The sequence below is a fragment of the Eutrigla gurnardus genome (assembly GCF_963514095.1).
Source record: "Eutrigla gurnardus genome assembly, chromosome: 5".
NCBI classification, from domain to species: Eukaryota; Metazoa; Chordata; class Actinopteri; order Perciformes; family Triglidae; genus Eutrigla; species Eutrigla gurnardus.
In genome coordinates, this window is record NC_139919.1 from 8701920 (window position 1) to 8718624 (window position 16705).

At 41.8% G+C, this 16705-nt stretch overlaps 1 protein-coding gene across 6 annotated transcripts; it reads left to right on the forward strand.

Annotated features, from left to right (window-relative positions):
* The first annotated feature begins 641 nt into the window (after positions 1-641).
* matr3l1.1 (matrin 3-like 1.1) lies at positions 642-14913 on the forward strand. Of its 6 annotated transcripts, none has more exons than XM_084009498.1 (22): positions 642-781; positions 1967-3288; positions 3434-3495; positions 3742-3780; positions 3906-4032; positions 4136-4258; positions 4784-4909; positions 5356-5472; positions 5944-6068; positions 6159-7600; positions 8165-8249; positions 8350-8525; positions 8618-8748; positions 9950-10028; positions 10161-10186; positions 10277-10405; positions 11095-11225; positions 11307-12873; positions 13038-13146; positions 14157-14278; positions 14361-14393; positions 14462-14913. In XM_084009498.1, exons 2-21 carry the CDS (start codon positions 1996-1998, stop codon positions 14391-14393), a joined length of 6042 nt encoding a protein of 2013 aa, XP_083865624.1. In that variant the 5' UTR covers positions 642-781; positions 1967-1995; the 3' UTR covers positions 14462-14913. The 6 variants fall into 6 exon arrangements, with proteins under 6 accessions (XP_083865624.1, XP_083865625.1, XP_083865626.1 ...); XM_084009499.1 differs by having other exon boundaries at positions 11307-11985; positions 12016-12873; positions 14361-14913; XM_084009500.1 differs by having other exon boundaries at positions 11307-11430; positions 11491-12873; positions 14361-14913.
* Positions 14914-16705: the final 1792 nt, after the last annotated feature.

Genomic DNA, 16705 nt, shown 5'->3' on the forward strand with positions numbered 1-16705 from the left:
TGTCTGTCTCTACATGTCAGCCCTGTGATAGACTGGTTACCTGTCTGTCTCTACATGTCGGCCCGGTGATAGACAGGTTACCTGTCAGTCTCTACATGTCAGCCCTGTGATAGACTGGTTACCTGTCTGTCTCTACATGTCGGCCCGGTGATAGACTGGTTACCTGTCTGTCTCTACATGTCAGCCCTGTGATAGACTGGTTACCTGTCTCTACATGTTAGCCCTGTGATAGACTGGCTACCTGTCTGTCTCTACATGTATCCCTGTGATAGACTGGTTACCTGTCTGTCTCTACATGCATCCCTGTGATAGACTGGTTACCTGTCTGTCTCTACATGTCAGTCCTGTGATAGACTGGTTACCTGTCTGTCTCTACATGTCTCCCTGTGATAGACTGGTTACCTGTCTGTCTCTACATGTATCCCTGTGATAGACTGGTTATCTGTCCAGGTGTACCCCGCCTTCGCCCAATGACAGCTGGGATCGGCTCCAGCCCCCCCGCGACCCTGAATACAGGATCATCGGTAGACGATGGATGGATGGATCATTCTATTCAATTTCCTGTGTACCCTCCTCGCCAACAGGTGGCGGTAAATTGCATTCATTCGTTTATCAACCGCCACAACACTAAGAAGAAGAAGGCCTAATCGAATGGTTCCTTTAGGCGATTTTCTGCATCTATCGCTTTGAAAAAAATACGTTTTCACGTCTGAACATTTTACTTTCCGTCTTTATGAAGCGACTGTGTTTTTAATCGACCGAATTCGCCATTTATTTCAAGGTACGTATGGGGCTGCATTTCTGTCTTACAGTCTGTTAGCTTGCTAGCAACAGACTGATGATGCGGTTGGTGCTGGTTTCGTTAGCTCGGTAAGCTAAATCTATTAGCCTCCAAATAAATTGCTTACAAAGATGATAAAACCATGCATTCACACGGACGATATGCTGTGACTGCTGTCTACATGTACAGTTAGTTACCAATATTTTATTCATCGATAGTTAACTGTTGTTTTTCTCGTGTTTATGTAGCATTTACGTTCGCTTGTTTTGTGTGTGTGAATTAAACGCTTTTCTGTGTCTGTAGTACAAACATTAGAAGAGAGTTTTCAAGCGTTCAGATCTTTCAACCGCTGCTAGCAAAAGCATTCATCAACATACCTGCAGTAAAGTATACGTGTCTCAGCAAAATGTACTTAAGGTGGTGTTTTTAAGTCCTTCATATACGGCTGTAAGGTCATACGTTTGCAGTTTCGGTGCCTGTGAGGACCACTTATTTCTCTAAAGTCAACTTTTCATTAGCTCAGAAAAATCCCGGTTTTCAGTTCCGTGATTTTCCAGCTGACCCAATAGGCTCTTTGCATCTTTTAACTAATCTTTTAAGTAGTATTATTTCTCAACACATATAGGAACACTTTATCCTTCAGTTTAACACAGACATTCAACATCAACACATCTGGGGGTACAGGTTTTTCCTCAAACCAATACCATCATTATATATAACCATAAATACTATTGATATTTGAGAGTTTTAAAATATCAGGTGATATATATTGAAGGATATTATTTCTGTACATCAATTTCTTCTTTTTCAGCTCACGCTGATGCCGTCAAATCTGCAATGTTTTAGGCTATATAATATATCTAATAGCAATTTAATAACATATCATTTTAAGGTGTTAGACAAAATCACTTTAAAGAAAAAAAAATCTGGTTGACTTAATGATGGACTTTGGTAAGAGGTTTATATATAGTTTGTGCATATAATTCAACCAAAATTATTTGTTTATATATCTATATGTATCACTCAAATTGCGTACGTTTTACTCACCTGAGCAGCTCATGTTCCTGTGTGTTCATGTTTTTAGTTAAGATATGTTCTCTCAGGATGAACCGTCATCAGCCTTTTTACATCTCTGTAAGTCAGATTTTACAATATCATGTCTTCCCTGACACCTTTTGTCTGCAGAAGACGCCCCGGGCGTTTCTCCTTCCATCATGTCTCACAACTACCCGTACAGACCACAGTCGTCTGAGTCTGATCTCAGACGTGATCCTGGACCATATGGCTCTTCAGACCGCCGTCGCACCTCAGTGGACCGGGACTTTTACGTGCCTCCTCAGGAGTCCTTATCCTCGTCCCATCCATCCTCATCCTTTTCCTCCAGAGGAGCTCAATGGACCCAGGATGGTGCTCTTAGCATCCTGAACAGCTGTGGTCTGGAGCCCGACGACCTAGCTCTGCTGGCCAAGCTGCCTGAAGACGTCCTCACTGTCGAGTCCCTGCCTAAAGTCCTCAAACAGATTAAAGGAAAGAGGGGAACCGTCAAGCCTTTCCCTTCCAGTGCTCTTTCTTCTTCTTCTTCCTCCTCCTCTTTTTCCTCTTATCTCCCCAGCTCCTCCTGTCGACCCGCTGTCAACCCCACCGCTGGCAACTGGGATCCTCCCCGCAGTCAGTCACTCCAGTACCAGCTGGAGGTAACACCTGGTCCTCTTCCATCTGAGCTGGACCGCTGGGGGAATCCCAGGACCTGCAGCTCTGTCAGAACAAACCCACCAGCATCATCTACGTTCTCCAGCTACGGGGTAGACTACAACTACACAACAGGACCCTCTGAGTATGGTAAGACAGGCAGAGACGCCAATCCAGTGTTCTCTCACGACTACAACCACAGTCCAGGAGCCTCCGATTATGGCAAGACAGGCAAAGATGCCAGTCCACTTTTCTCTCAGGACTACAACCACAGACCAGGAGCTTCTTTCTATGGGAAGACAGGCAACGACACCAGTCCACTTTCTTCTCAGGACTACAACTACAGACTGGAACCATCTGATTATGGTAACGCTGGGCCTGCTTCCTCTCTGGACTACAACCACAGACCAGGACACTCTAACTATGGCAAGACGGGCAGAGATGCAGTGTCCACTGAAGCCCACACCTACAAACCAGGAACCTCTGATTGTGGCAACAGGGGCAGAGAAACCAGTCCAGTGTCCTTTCCGGACCGACCCTCTTTCAACTCTGCAAGAAGAGACAAAAGAATTCGTCCTTCCCGTTTCTCTCAGCCGGGACCAGCAGATCACAGTTTGGCTCTCCCTTCTGAAGAGCTCTATCCAAAACCTCGTGGGGACCGCCGAGAGTCTGAGACCTCTTCCATCAGGAGCAGCGGCACCCAGCCCACCGCCGCCTCACTGCCCTGCAAGAAAGAAGCTATGGACTTCCACGGGACTTCTCCGCCGGTGTTCCCATACTCATGCTCTCTGTGTGATATCACTGTGATGTCAGAGAAGGTAAGTACACTTGTCCTCCTCCTCGGACCTCTCTCTACAGTGTATGATGGGGGGTGGGAGGTGTTTGTATGCAGCTGTTGCAGCTGTCAGGTAGAAACAGTACAGTGTGACAGATGTAATGTTGCTGCTGCTTCTTGTTTTTCAGGTGTGGATAAAACATATAAACGGGCCTCACCATGCAGACGGACAGCTCAACCTGCTGCAGCAGTAAGTTTCTCTGTAATACATTGGTGGAAACCCTGACAGATTCTGGCAGCTGACGGCAGCTAAATGAACTGATGTGGTGGAGAATGTCTGTTTAGCTTCATACAGTAGCTGCTGATAAATGATGATTTAACAGGTTTGTTGTTTATTGGGTTGGGCGGCTTTTTAGGCTCAGCTTATGTACGAGTACATTGAGTAAATTATTCGATCCAATATTTGAGAGAAAACCAAGTCACATCTCCTCTGCAGGTTTCCTAACTGGGACTGTCGCTTGGAGACCATCAGCAGGTCAGTGTCATACACAGCTATAACCATCACCATCAACCAAACGATGCTCATGTGTTTACTGTAAAGCCTGGTATTAAACTACAAGCATATTAGGTTCAGTGTGTGTGTGTGTTTTGTCATTTAAGTCCCGAGAGCCAATCAGAGAAGAGGAAGGATGAAGGGAAACCTGTCCATCAGCCTCAGACAGCCAATAATCAGAACTCCTCTAGTAAAGACACGGTCTCAAAGCCAAATACAAAACCCCAAAAGAAGGTAAAGTCTCAGAAACCATTAAAAAGAAAGCAGATAAAGTTGAGTTAATCTGCTCCTCTGTGAGCGCTTAAATAACAAATATCTTGTGCATGTTTCCTGTCAGGCATCGGAGAAGGGTAAAGTGGTGTGTGTGCAGTTTCCGGCTCAGTCTGTGGATGAGGCGTACCTGAGGAAACTCGCCGAGCCATTCGGGAAGGTCGTCAAGATCCTCATGTTTCCATCTCTAGTGAGTGCACATGCTTTATCACACATGGCAATGTAATGCCTTACTTTTCAAAAGTTTTAAATTAGCTATGTAATTGATCCTCTTCTCCTCTCCAATAATAACTATTAACAGCAAAAATCAATACAATTCAAATGCTCATGTATTATTTACACATGAAATAGATTTTTACCCTCAAAGAAGAATATCCATTTGGTCGATGTCCTCAGTGTTTTATGACATGGGTGAATACTGTTGTAACCTGGACTTTGAATTTGTTTTCCAGTCCAGAAAAGAGTAAGTGACCCTTGACCATTATTTAACCGCAACACTGCTTTCTACCACTAAACATTGAATTAGATCATTTGTATGTGGGTCCTCTGCAGCCTGGTCAGTGGTTAGAAAAAAAGTAATGAATGCTGTACAGTAAAAGCTGGAAAAATCAGCCCCTTCATACACACATCAGTGAAGCATAACTCCTGTGTAGAATACATGTAGTTTGTGCTTTTACAAACAAATGGAATAATCGATCTGTTGTGAACCCTGCAGGCGTTTGTGGAGTTGGGCACCAACGACCAGGCGAAGGACTTGGTGAAGTTCCACTCTAACCATCCTCCAACTGTGAACGGAGAGCAGATGGCGTTCAGGATATCCCAAACCTTCAACTTCCTCCAGGTAGATATTCAACCAACACGCTGAAGCCACAGCTCACCCAGCCCTTTTGCACAGTTATAATAAGGCCTGATGTCTGAAACACTTCAAATGCTTCCGTTCCTCAATAGAGAAGGTGATCCAAGATGCTGTAGATGAAGGTTCTAGTATGTCAATCAAGTTCAACGTTTAGGTTTTTTTTTCTTTTTTTTCTTATCTACAAATTACAACATTCGGTCTAGTACACCTCTTCCAGAGTGCTGCTCCCTGTCCTTCACCACACAGCTGCCTAGTGTGGAGCATATAGGAACATTAATCACCCAGATCACCTGCAGCTGTGTCAATCAGCTGATGCTGCTTCTGCGTGCCACCTCCACACACCCCTCTCTCCTGCAGCCAGAAGCCTCACCAAGCCCTTCTCCACAAACACCTTACAGGAGAGAAATGAAGTCACCTGTTTCTCCCCACAGAGTTCTCGCGTGGTGAGTTTCACTCCGGCTCCAGCAGGAAAGGACAGCCAATCAGATCTGATCAGCATTGTCAAACGCTTTGGCTCACCGCTGTACACCCTGTTCCTGCCGTCTAAGGTGAGCTACACCAAAGTTGTGCAAGTTAAGCATGCATTAATGTGATATTTAGTCTTAGATTTGCCTTTTTGTATTTACATTATTGTAATCTGTTTAATTGTAATCACTCCTCTCTCTTAGATTCTAGCAGCAGACACAAAGCTGACAACTTCACAGCTAAACTAACTCTTCACAGCTAAACTAACTGATGTGGTGGAAATTCACTAGACTTTTTACCTTCATACTGCAGCTGCTGATAAATGATGATTTAACATGTTTGTTCATCAGGTTCTTGTTGCAGCTGGGCGGCTTTTTCTGCAGTGGTGTTGGTGCCGTTGTGTCTAAGTAGTTTTCTGTGGCTGCGTGTTTATTGATTGTTCCATCTTTGGAACACTGAGGGGGGAAAAAATCAGCCCAGTAACAACAGTAGTACCATACTATAGTACCATATTGCAGTACTGTACTGTTTCATCGGTTGCATTTATTTTTCAGGCGTTTGTAGAGATGAAAAATACTCCTGATGCTCAGAAGCTAGTGGATTATTATTCCTCCAAAACTCTAAAGATCAACAATGACAACATCATAGTTTCATTCTCTGGAGAATACAAGAGCCTAATGTGAGTATGATGGACCTGATGGATGATTGATCAGCTCATTCTCATCCATGGATTATTTATTGGTAGTAATACTCCTCCTCCTCCTTGCAGGCGGGTCACTTCAGCTAAGAAGTACGAAGAGGAAATGCTTTCAGGCAAGAGGATAAGGAGTTCTAGCCGAGAGAAAGAAGACAAGACAGCGGAGACCAAGAGGAGGCGGAGTTCCAGTCGAGAGAAAGAAGACAAGACAGCGGAGACCAAGAGGAGGCGGAGTTCCAGTCGAGAGAAAGAAGACAAGACAGCGGAGACCAAGAGGAGGCGGAGTTCCAGTCGAGAGAAAGAAGACAAGACAACAGAGACCAAGAGGAGGAGGAGCAGTAAAGACAGAGAGAAGGAGAGGAAGGAGGAGAAGGGACAGAAATCCAGCAGAGAAAAGAGAAGCAGGTCTCGATCCAGAGATGCATCTCAAGAAAAGTCCAGCAGAAAGGGGAGGTCCAAGTCCAGAGATAAATCCAGCAAAGATGGGACATCCAGAACCAGGTCTAAATCCAGAGAAAAGTCCACAAAAGAGAAAAGCACTAGAACCAAGTCCGGGTCCAAAGATAAATCTATAGAAAGGTCCACATCCAGGGAAAAATCCAGCAGAGACGAGACAAACAAGACCAACTCTAAATCCAGAGAAACATCCACTGAAGAGAAGAACACCAAAATCAAGTCAGGGTCCAAAGATAAATCTGTAGAAAAGTCTGGCAAAGAGAGGAGGTCCAGGTCTAAATCAAGAGAAAAGTCCAGCAAAGAGAAAACCACAAGAACCAAGTCCAGGTCCAGAGATAAATCTGTAGAAAAGTCCAACAAAGAGAGGAGGTCCAGGTCTAAATCAAGAGAAAAGTCCAGCAAAGAGAAAACCACAAGAACCAAGTCCAGGTCCAGAGATAAATCTGTAGAAAAGTCCAACAAAGAGAGGAGGTCCAGGTCTAAATCAAGAGAAAAGTCCAGCAAAGAGAAAACCACAAGAACCAAGTCCAGGTCCAGAGATAAATCTGTAGAAAAGTCCAACAAAGAGAGGAGGTCCGGGTCTAAATCCGTAGAAAAGTCCAGCAGAACCAAGTCCAAGTCCAGAGATAAATCTGTAGAAAAGTCCGGCAAAGCAGGGGGATCCAAAGACAAGACGACCAGGACAAGGTCTAAGTCTAGAGAAAAGTCCACTCAAGAGAAAAGCACAAGATCCAGAGATAAATCTGTAGAAAAGTCCGACAAAGCAGGGGGATCCAAAGACAAGACGACTAGGACAAGGTCTAAGTCTAGAGAAAAGTCCACTCAAGAGAAAAGCACAAGATCCAGGGATAAATCTGTAGAAAAGTCCGACAAAGCAGGGGGATCCAAAGACAAGACGACCAGGACAAGGTCTAAGTCTAGAGAAAAGTCCACTCAAGAGAAAAGCACAAGATCCAGAGATAAATCTCCAGAAAAGTCCAGCAAAGAGATGAGTCCCAGAGACAAATCCAGCTGCAGGTCTGAGAAGTCGGTGTTACCTGAGACAACGAAGACAACTGGTAAGAAAACACAACATGATGCAAACTTTTAAATCAGCAAAAAATCTTCAAATGTTTTTTTTTTGTAGAACACATCTGGGCCAAGCTAAAACAAAGTTACTTTCCCATACAGCTTTGCTATAGCTGGCCTTCAGTTATTTCTTTTATGTTCTGTTTTTACTTTTTTTGTACAGCACTTTGGTCAACTGTGTATTATCTTTAAAGTACTTTATAAATGAAGCTGGATTGGATTGGGTGTTTGACAGTGAAAAGCAACAAATCATCAGAGCTGAGAAGCTGGAACCATTTCACATTCTCAAAATGGTTGCAGATTAATCAACTTATGTCATCTAATTCATTGTTTTAGTCTCTCCACACTGGTAAACTGAGAACATTTCTCAGGGTTACAAGGATACAGTGCTTGAAAGAAAATTCAGCATTCACATAATACAGAGGTATCATAAAACAGCCACGGGTTAAGATCAAGTAAAAGCAGAAAGAAAATGTAGGTTTAAAGTCGTGCCAGTGTATTTGGCGAAAACCAGACAACTTTCATAATGATTGTATTTTCTCACCTCACCTCAGAGTCCAGGACTGATCCGAATCCAGCTTCTGTCAAAGACTCCAAGCCTGAAGCTGAAGACAAACAAGAGTCTGACGAGGAAGCTGAGTGAGTTTCTCCTGTTTGTAATGTCAATCCTGCAACATTTAAAACACTGCTGCTGTTTAAAAAGTGTTAAAAGGGAAAATGCGACCGTGATCGCTTGCAGGTCGTCTGCAGAGGAGAGTGACATCGAGGGGATGGAGGTGATCGGAGAGGATGGAGAGAGAGTGGAAGATGAAGATATAGAAACTCTGGATGACGCTGATGTAGAGGAGGAGGAGGAGGAAGAAGAAGATGAAACTGAGACTGACAACTGTCCTGCAGAGACAACACCTGAAGGAGGTAGAAATTAATAAAAGCTGAGCTTTTCCTCATAAGGAGAACCAGAAAACCAGACACAGATTTTAAAGAAACTGTTCTGATATCTGTTTCAGATAAAGAGGAGGAAGTGAAGGATGGAGAGGCTGGTGATGGGGAGAAAGTAATGGAGGAGACAGACAAAAAGGAGGAGGAAAAACCTGTGAAGGAGGAAGAAGCCGAGGAGATTCGACTGGAAGACGACGAGGTGGAGACACAACACACTTCTCATGAATGCTGCAGGGCAGGGCAGGGACGTTCTGAGACTGAAGTAGGAACTGATCAGTCGACTGTTATGGCTTCATCTCCTCTACCTAGGACAAGTTTCCCAAAGATAATTTAAACTGGTCTGTAGTTTAAGGCTGAAAAGTTAGCCACCCAGCTCCTAGACTAACTCTAAACTGGTTAAGTTTACTAGTCAGATTAGTTTGGTTTAGCTACACTACCTAGTTCTCTGTGAGTTGGCCTAGAGTTTAGTTTCGTCATAGTCCAGCTTTGAATAGTGCTGCTGCTGCGTCAAGTTATTTAGAATCACTTTAATGAACAAGAGAAAGCCGTGCTGGGTAGGATTGCACTACCTATTGTTTCAGTATCAACATTGCGATGTGTGCATGTGTAAAACTGACATCACAGGACATATATGAGATGTGGACAAAAATGAAGTCATACGCATCATTATAGCAATTACTCCTGACCTTTCTGCTTGCCTATCATTGAAGATGATTCAATAAGCGCATCAATTGCTCCCCATCTGAAATCACCTATGCTATCTTGGCTGAGTTCTCCCATTAAACGTGTTGTGATGTGGTTGCTTTGGTGAGGCTTGTTCCAGCTTTGGAAAAAAAACTCTTAATTTACCCTGAATTCTTTGGAATTTAGTTCTACTTAAAAGAGAAGAACCAGGAACTAAACTTAACTTGGTGGTCTGTCTGCTGGTAAACTGATAAATTGTTATCATGAAAAAGATCTATCCACTCGCCATACTTAAGCACTTCTCTGTAAATCTTTTTTAACCGTACCACTACCTCTTAGGTTGATGTTCTCTGTGGCATCACATACTTGCAGACTCTGAGAAATTGTCCCCTGTGGTACCAGCTCAGTCTTTTTTTATTGTGTCCTATTATGAGACAGCTGGCACTGCTCCTAATCCAGTAAGGAGGAGGAAAAGAAACAGCAGCAGTAGAAGTCGTAGCACTAGTTGGAGCAGTACAAATACTACTACCAAAAGTAATTGAGAATTGTGGGTTGTGAAAGTGGAAATACTTAAAGTTTGAAACAGGATAAAGGAAGAAAATTAATGTTTACACTCCAATCTATGAATCCATGAAGGGGAGTACTTGGTCAACTGTTATCAGATAATCAATAAATATCAGATATTTATCTCACCAGTCTCTGCTCTGTCTCTCCAGGAGGAACCAGATTTTCCTTTTGACCTGGAGGACTGCATCACTCTGGATGAAGTAAATGAAGACCCGTCCGATGACCAAGGTAAACCCAGAATGGCTGGTCTGGAATGTCTTGGAAAAATCAGAAATTACTCTGTAATCTAAAGTCATTAGCTCATGGAACATAACATTAAATACTTTCCTGTTTGATTGAAATCTGGTTTGTTTGTTACAGATGTAGAAGTCAACTTTGAACTCAAAGTAAGGAGGAAATGTTCATGTTAAGGAAACAGTTTATTTTGTTGGTCAGACGTGTTGTTGATGTTATATTTTTTGGTTGTTTGTTTGCAGTATGCAGCCTCCCGAGTGGTTTTATTCAGTAACCCCCTACTCGGTCACTTTAATAATGCTGAATTCATCGAGCTGGTGAAAGATTTTGGGACGGCGGTGAGCTTCTTCCGGGTCCGCAGCCTCACAGCGGTCAGAAACTCTTCTTCATTCTTTAGTCATTTGTTGATGCATCATTGGGAGAACATTCTGTTCGTTTTTATGCAGTGAATCTCCCTGATTAGGGATACCCGTATCCCACTTTTTTTTAAGTAAAAGTGCAAGTACTTACATTTGGGTACTTGCCAATACTGAGTACCAATATGAGTACTTAATAATGCCATAACAGTTCTTAGAATTAGTTGGAGAGAGAGAGAGCATGATGAAGAGTATGAAGTCAGCAGCTCCAGCACTTAAGGAAAGTGTGTGATGGCGTTACAGCTGTGGATGTAGCAGTTACCCCGACTATGGCAACCAAGAGCGTCATACGGCTTTACAGCTGTGAATCACGTCACGTTTACATTACTTCCGTTCTGCCGCCTACCTGATGTCACTACTGTAAAGTATCGGCCCACCTTCATGATTACGAGTAAAAGTACACGCACACAGTATCGGACTGATACCCGATGCTGGTATCGGTATACCATCCCATTCCCTGATAATACAAATATTTTATTATTATTATTATTATGGTTCATCTATATTGCACATAATTAAAGGCCATTAGACTCCGGTGGTGTTATGAATAAACAACACAGAAATATAAAGTACTCACCTGCAAGTACTTTGGGTTAATGTTAAAGGATATCTCTTCATCTCAAGTGTTTGTGTTTGTGTTTCAGGGTTTCATTGAGATGTCGACTTCTTCTGAGGCTCAGAGAGCTGTTAAAGCGCTGAAATCTAAACCTGTCACCATCTTTGGCTCTGAAGTCTACGTCCATATCTCCAACAGATACAAGAGACTCCCTAATGGGTCAGAGTCAATGTATCATCTCTTCTTCTCTTTACCTGTCAGATTTATATGGTCTTTTACCCTGACTCCTTGTCTTCACAGATGGCCGGCTAAGTTGGATGAAGAGAATAAGGAGAGCAGGAGTCAGAGCAGGAGGAGCGAGAGACGAAACAGGGATGAATCAACATCTAAAAACACTCGAGAGGAAGAGTCAACGTCTAAAAAGACTCCAGAGAAAGACTTGAGGTCTAAAAAGGCTCAGGAAAAAGAATCAACATCTAAAAACACTCCAGAGGAAGAGTCGACTTCTAAAAAGACTCCAGAGAAAGACTCAAGGTCTAAAAAGGCTCAGGAAAAAGAATCAACATCTAAAAACACTCCAGAGGAAGAGTCGACTTCTAAAAAGACTCCAGAGGAAGAATCAAAGTCTAAAAAGTCTCCAGACAAAGAGTCGACATCTAAAAAGACTCCAGGGAAAGACTCAAGGTCTAAAAAGGCTCAGGAAAAAGAGTCAATGTCTAAAAAGGCTCAGGAAAAAGAGTCAATGTCGAAAAAGACTCCCGAGGAAGACTCAATATCTAAAAAGACTCCCGAGGAAGACTCAATATCTAAAAAGACTCCAGAGGAAGACTCAACGTCTAAAAAGACTCCAGAAGAAGAATCAACGTCCAAAAAGTCTCCAGAGGAAAAATCGACGTCTAAAAAGTCTTGTGAGAAAGAGTCAACGTCCATAAAGACTAATGAAAAAGAGTATTCTTCTAAAAGTGCTAAAGAAAAAGAGGCAACGTCTAAAAAAGTTAAAGAAAAAGAGTCGACGTCTAAAAAAACTCCAGAGAAAGAGTCAATGTCTACAAGGGCTCAAGCTAGAAATTCTACGTCTAAAAAAACTCAACAAACCAGAAAAACACCAGAGAAACGGTCTGCCAATAAAAAGACTTCAGAAAGAGACTCAAAAAAGACTGAAGTAAAGAAGAACACAGCTGAGGATTGTAAAGACAAAAAGACTCCGGAGATGGACAAGGTTAAAGACGAACAGACTCCGGAGATGGACAAGGTTAAAGACGAACAGACTCCGGAGACGGACAAGGTTAAAGACGAACAGACTCCGGAGATGGACAAGGTTAAAGACGAACAGACTTTGGAGACGGACGAGTGTAAAGACGAACAGACTCCGGAGACGGACAAGTGTGAAGACAAACAGACTCCGGAGACGGACGAGTGTCGAGACAAACAGACTCCGGAGACGGACGAGTGTCGAGACAAACAGACTCCGGAGACGGACGAGTGTCAAGACGAAAAGACTGTGGAGACGGACGAGTGTCAAGACAAACAGACTCCGGAGACGGACGAGTGTCAAGACGAAAAGACTGTGGAGATGGACGAGTGTCAAGACAAACAGACTCCGGAGACGGACGAGTGTCAAGACAAACAGACTCCGGAGACGGACGAGTGTAAAGATGAAATCACATCAAAGGCGGACATCTGTAAAGACAAAACAACGCCACAGACTGACGAAAGTAAAGACAGAAAGACTCCAGTGAAAGATGAGCTTAAAGACGAAAAGTTATCTGAAATCCAGGAAGAGACATCTGGACCAGGACTGAAGGATTCAGAGAGTCCAGATCAACCAGACACCACTACAGATCCTCCAAAACCACAAACCGAACAGGTACAACTGAATTCCAGCAGCATGTTGCAGAGTGTCAAACATAGTGTAGGAATTGTAAACGCTTGGATTTTCTCACAGACATATGCATGTTTGTATATTGTATTTATATTCAGTCTGCAGGGCAGAACCACACGATTAAAGCTCTATCTGTAATGTGTTTGTAGAAAGCTGCTGGTGATCAGCTACAGGACTCTGAGGCGATGCTCCAAGTGCAGCAACAATCTGGATCTTCAGGGGGAGCTGTGGGGTTGCAGAAACCCACCACACCTATTGGTAAGAACATTTTTTTTTATAATGTCAATACTGACCCTTATCTGAAGGAACAGGAAGTGAGGCAGCATCGACCAGAATCTAGATATTTGGGCTGACCTCCACACATTGCACTGATTCTGCAACAAATCTACTCGAGAGGTCCAGGACTAGCTTTTTCTATAGAGTTGCCCGGGGTGAGGACGCCAGTCAGGTCTGGGAATAGTACTAGTAGGTTCGATAGGGTTGATATAAGGATGAGAACAGACCTACCCAGGGAAAGGACTGAACAATACTGGAAAAACATATGGGAGTAGATATGAGAGTAGACCACAGCAGCAACCACCCAGAACAAGACTCATTAACCATCACTATGGCAGACATCCAAGAGCTGGACAGCACCAGGCCCTGACACGATGCACACCTACTTTCCAAAGAAACTAACTGCACTCCATGAATGCCTGGCAGCATCAATGGATGCGACCCACCTAGAGTGGTCAGATGTTCCTGTTCATGAACCTGAACTACCTGATATTCCGTCACAGGATTAAGGCAAGGTGGAAGGAGAACTCAAAAGGATTTAGGAAAAAGACGGCCGTGGTGCTCAGAGAATCTTTCACTAAGCTACGTCATTATAATGACCGCTGATGATTGACAGCCGATCGTCCACTTCTCCACATGTTGTTGGTTCGCTAGTTCACTGACCGGCTTCAGTTCCAGCAGCTCCTCCTTCCTGTTTGACCGTTTGCTGTATTTACATTTAATTTAATTTGTTGTTTTCGTTTTGTTTTATGTAACATGATTGAAATCAATAAAATACCATTAAATTATTATCACTGTCCACAAACGTTTATCAACACAATTCCAATTACTATATGTCTGCATAAAAGTCATTGTTAAATATGCAAATAGGCATATTGTGTGTTCCATACACCCTGAAACGTTTGTTGCTGTCGTATGCATTATGATTTGTCTCATCGGATGAGCAGCAGTGGTGCGTTCACTGTCACCTGATTGTGTTGTTGTCCTCACAGGAACAGAGTTTGTTCGTCCGGTCGTTGGTTACTTCTGTAACTTGTGTCAGCTGATCTACGCTGACGAGGATGAAGCCAAACTGCAACACTGCAGCAGCCTGGCTCACTACAGGAAGTACCAGGTGATTTAATACCTTCAATAATAGTTTTATTAACGATTTTAAAGTCTTTCTCATTGTAACAGAAACATTTTTGTTTTTTTAGGAGAAGACGGGGAAAGATCCGTGGGCAAGCTGAATGTCTGATCAACACAACCACACAACAGAGACTGAACACATGAACACTTTGATTCTTGGGTTATTCTGATGTATTGATCCCTTAATGTCTGACACTTGATGAGGGAAATCTCAACAACTTTGATCTGTTTATATTTTACCCGAAAATCTGATGCAGGAATGGCAGAAACTTTCAGATTTTAGTTTTATTTGTATTTCTCTGTAAACAATGTAAATAATTAAGTGTGTTGCTCAAGGATACTAGGGCAGGGTTTAAAACCTGTTATGGAAGCTTTGGTTGGTTGATTTGATTCTTCATTATTATCCTGTCATGCATAAATAACAGAAGATTCAGTGCCATAATTGCGCTTGATTTAAAAATATGTCTGGAATTTTGCTTTTAACTGTTTTACCACAATTCACATTTTTGCATTTTTGATCCAGGAATCCAACCTCCATCAACCCCACCAGCCTTGTACTTATGCACACCGTAAATCAGCATGAAGCTCTGTTCTGTAAAGATAAATGTTCCGTTTTTATGACGTATGCTACCATGACTTTTTTTATGCCATTGCATTGGCATTATGTCCTCAGGTTTGCCTGAAGGGAATTTCCTCAAATTTAGCACAAATATCCACACGCACTCATGGACATCAACCTTTGGTAGGTAAAGGTCACTGTGCTCTCACACCATCATTTGGCGGTGAATTGGCCAAGAAATCATATGCTAGTTATGACGATTTTACACAAAAGTATTAAGATGATAAAATGATGACATTATGAATAGACATGGATTTAAACAGCAGTTATTCTAATTATGCCATACTATACATATTTTACCGCATACTGTATACTATTACTTTTTGATTAGATGCTATATTTGCTTACTTACATGTGATATTTTGACCTTTTGTTGACATACAAGGCCATGACATAGTATCCAAATATTTTTTAAAACACGTGTTATGCTATGAGACGGACATGTGTAAAGATAAACATCTGAATGACTCAGCTCAAAGGCTGAAACAAAACTAGGAGGTTAAAATACAATAATACATACACATTTATTTATTTAAATTAACCAAAACAAATGTGGAGTCAGTGATGTGTGGAACTGTCTGAAGCAAATAAATGAGCAGCTGTGTCAACAGAGAAGGGAGAAGTCCTGTTCCTGTGAACAGCATTTCTACCTGGAGCATCATCAGCCTCTCCTGTTAAAAGAGAAGAAAAAGGAACACAGGTGATGATGACAAACTACTGTGACTTGAATTACTTGTTGAAAAATGGTACTATTACTTTTTTATGGCATACTTTGCATTTTCTGTTATATACGTGTATAGTAGGATTTTTTAATGACAATTTTCATGACATACATTGAAACTATGACACTAACTCTTTGGACATAGTGTACATAGACTTCTTATGACATACTACGACTTTAATGACATGTTATACATAGTTTTTTGTATTATGTTTTGCAGTACATGCTATACTGTGACCTTTCATGACATAACATTCTCTGACTTTTATGACACATTACTGTGACTTTCTATGAAATACTATACTATATGCGCCAATTTTTTTGGACATAAAACACTGATGTGATGTCTTATTTGGCACATACTTTACGACAACTTAACCTGTAACATTTGTATGATATACTTTCTATGAAAATACATTTTCTCCAGTTACGTGAGAACTAACTCACTGTATTTGGGCCCAAAGGCCCAGTTCTCACATCACTACATTAGTTACCAAACCTGACCGAATCAACCTAAAAGTTCTATTTCTTGTCCATTAATCGTTCAACGTCATTCGAATCATGCTTTTCTTGTTTTTATCATATGTTGTTTTGTTACTTACTTTTTTTGTGTTCTTATCATTTGTGTCATAATAAAGCATTTTGGGTATTAAATGTGCTATGTATATCAATTTGTCTTGCCGATACATCTTCTATAATCACACTGTTATAGGCCATAATAGGCCTTACCTGATATTAAAAGCTCTACTATGACTTTTTATGATATGTTTTGACATGCTGTACATTTAATCTTTTAATTACTTTTTGAGTCGCTATATTATTACATTATTTCATTACTTTTACTATTTACATACTAGACATTTTTCGTGACTTATTTAGACATGTTATGGTACTATAACTTTTTAAATCATTTTTTATGAGGACATACAATGACTTTTTCTCACACTTTATGGCATACCACACTACGTTTCTTTATGATTGTAGACAATAACAAAATAAAATAATCAAAAATCATATAAATATAGTAGCTTAATAGCAAAGACTTCAAGTGTGTGCGTTCTAGGGAATAAATT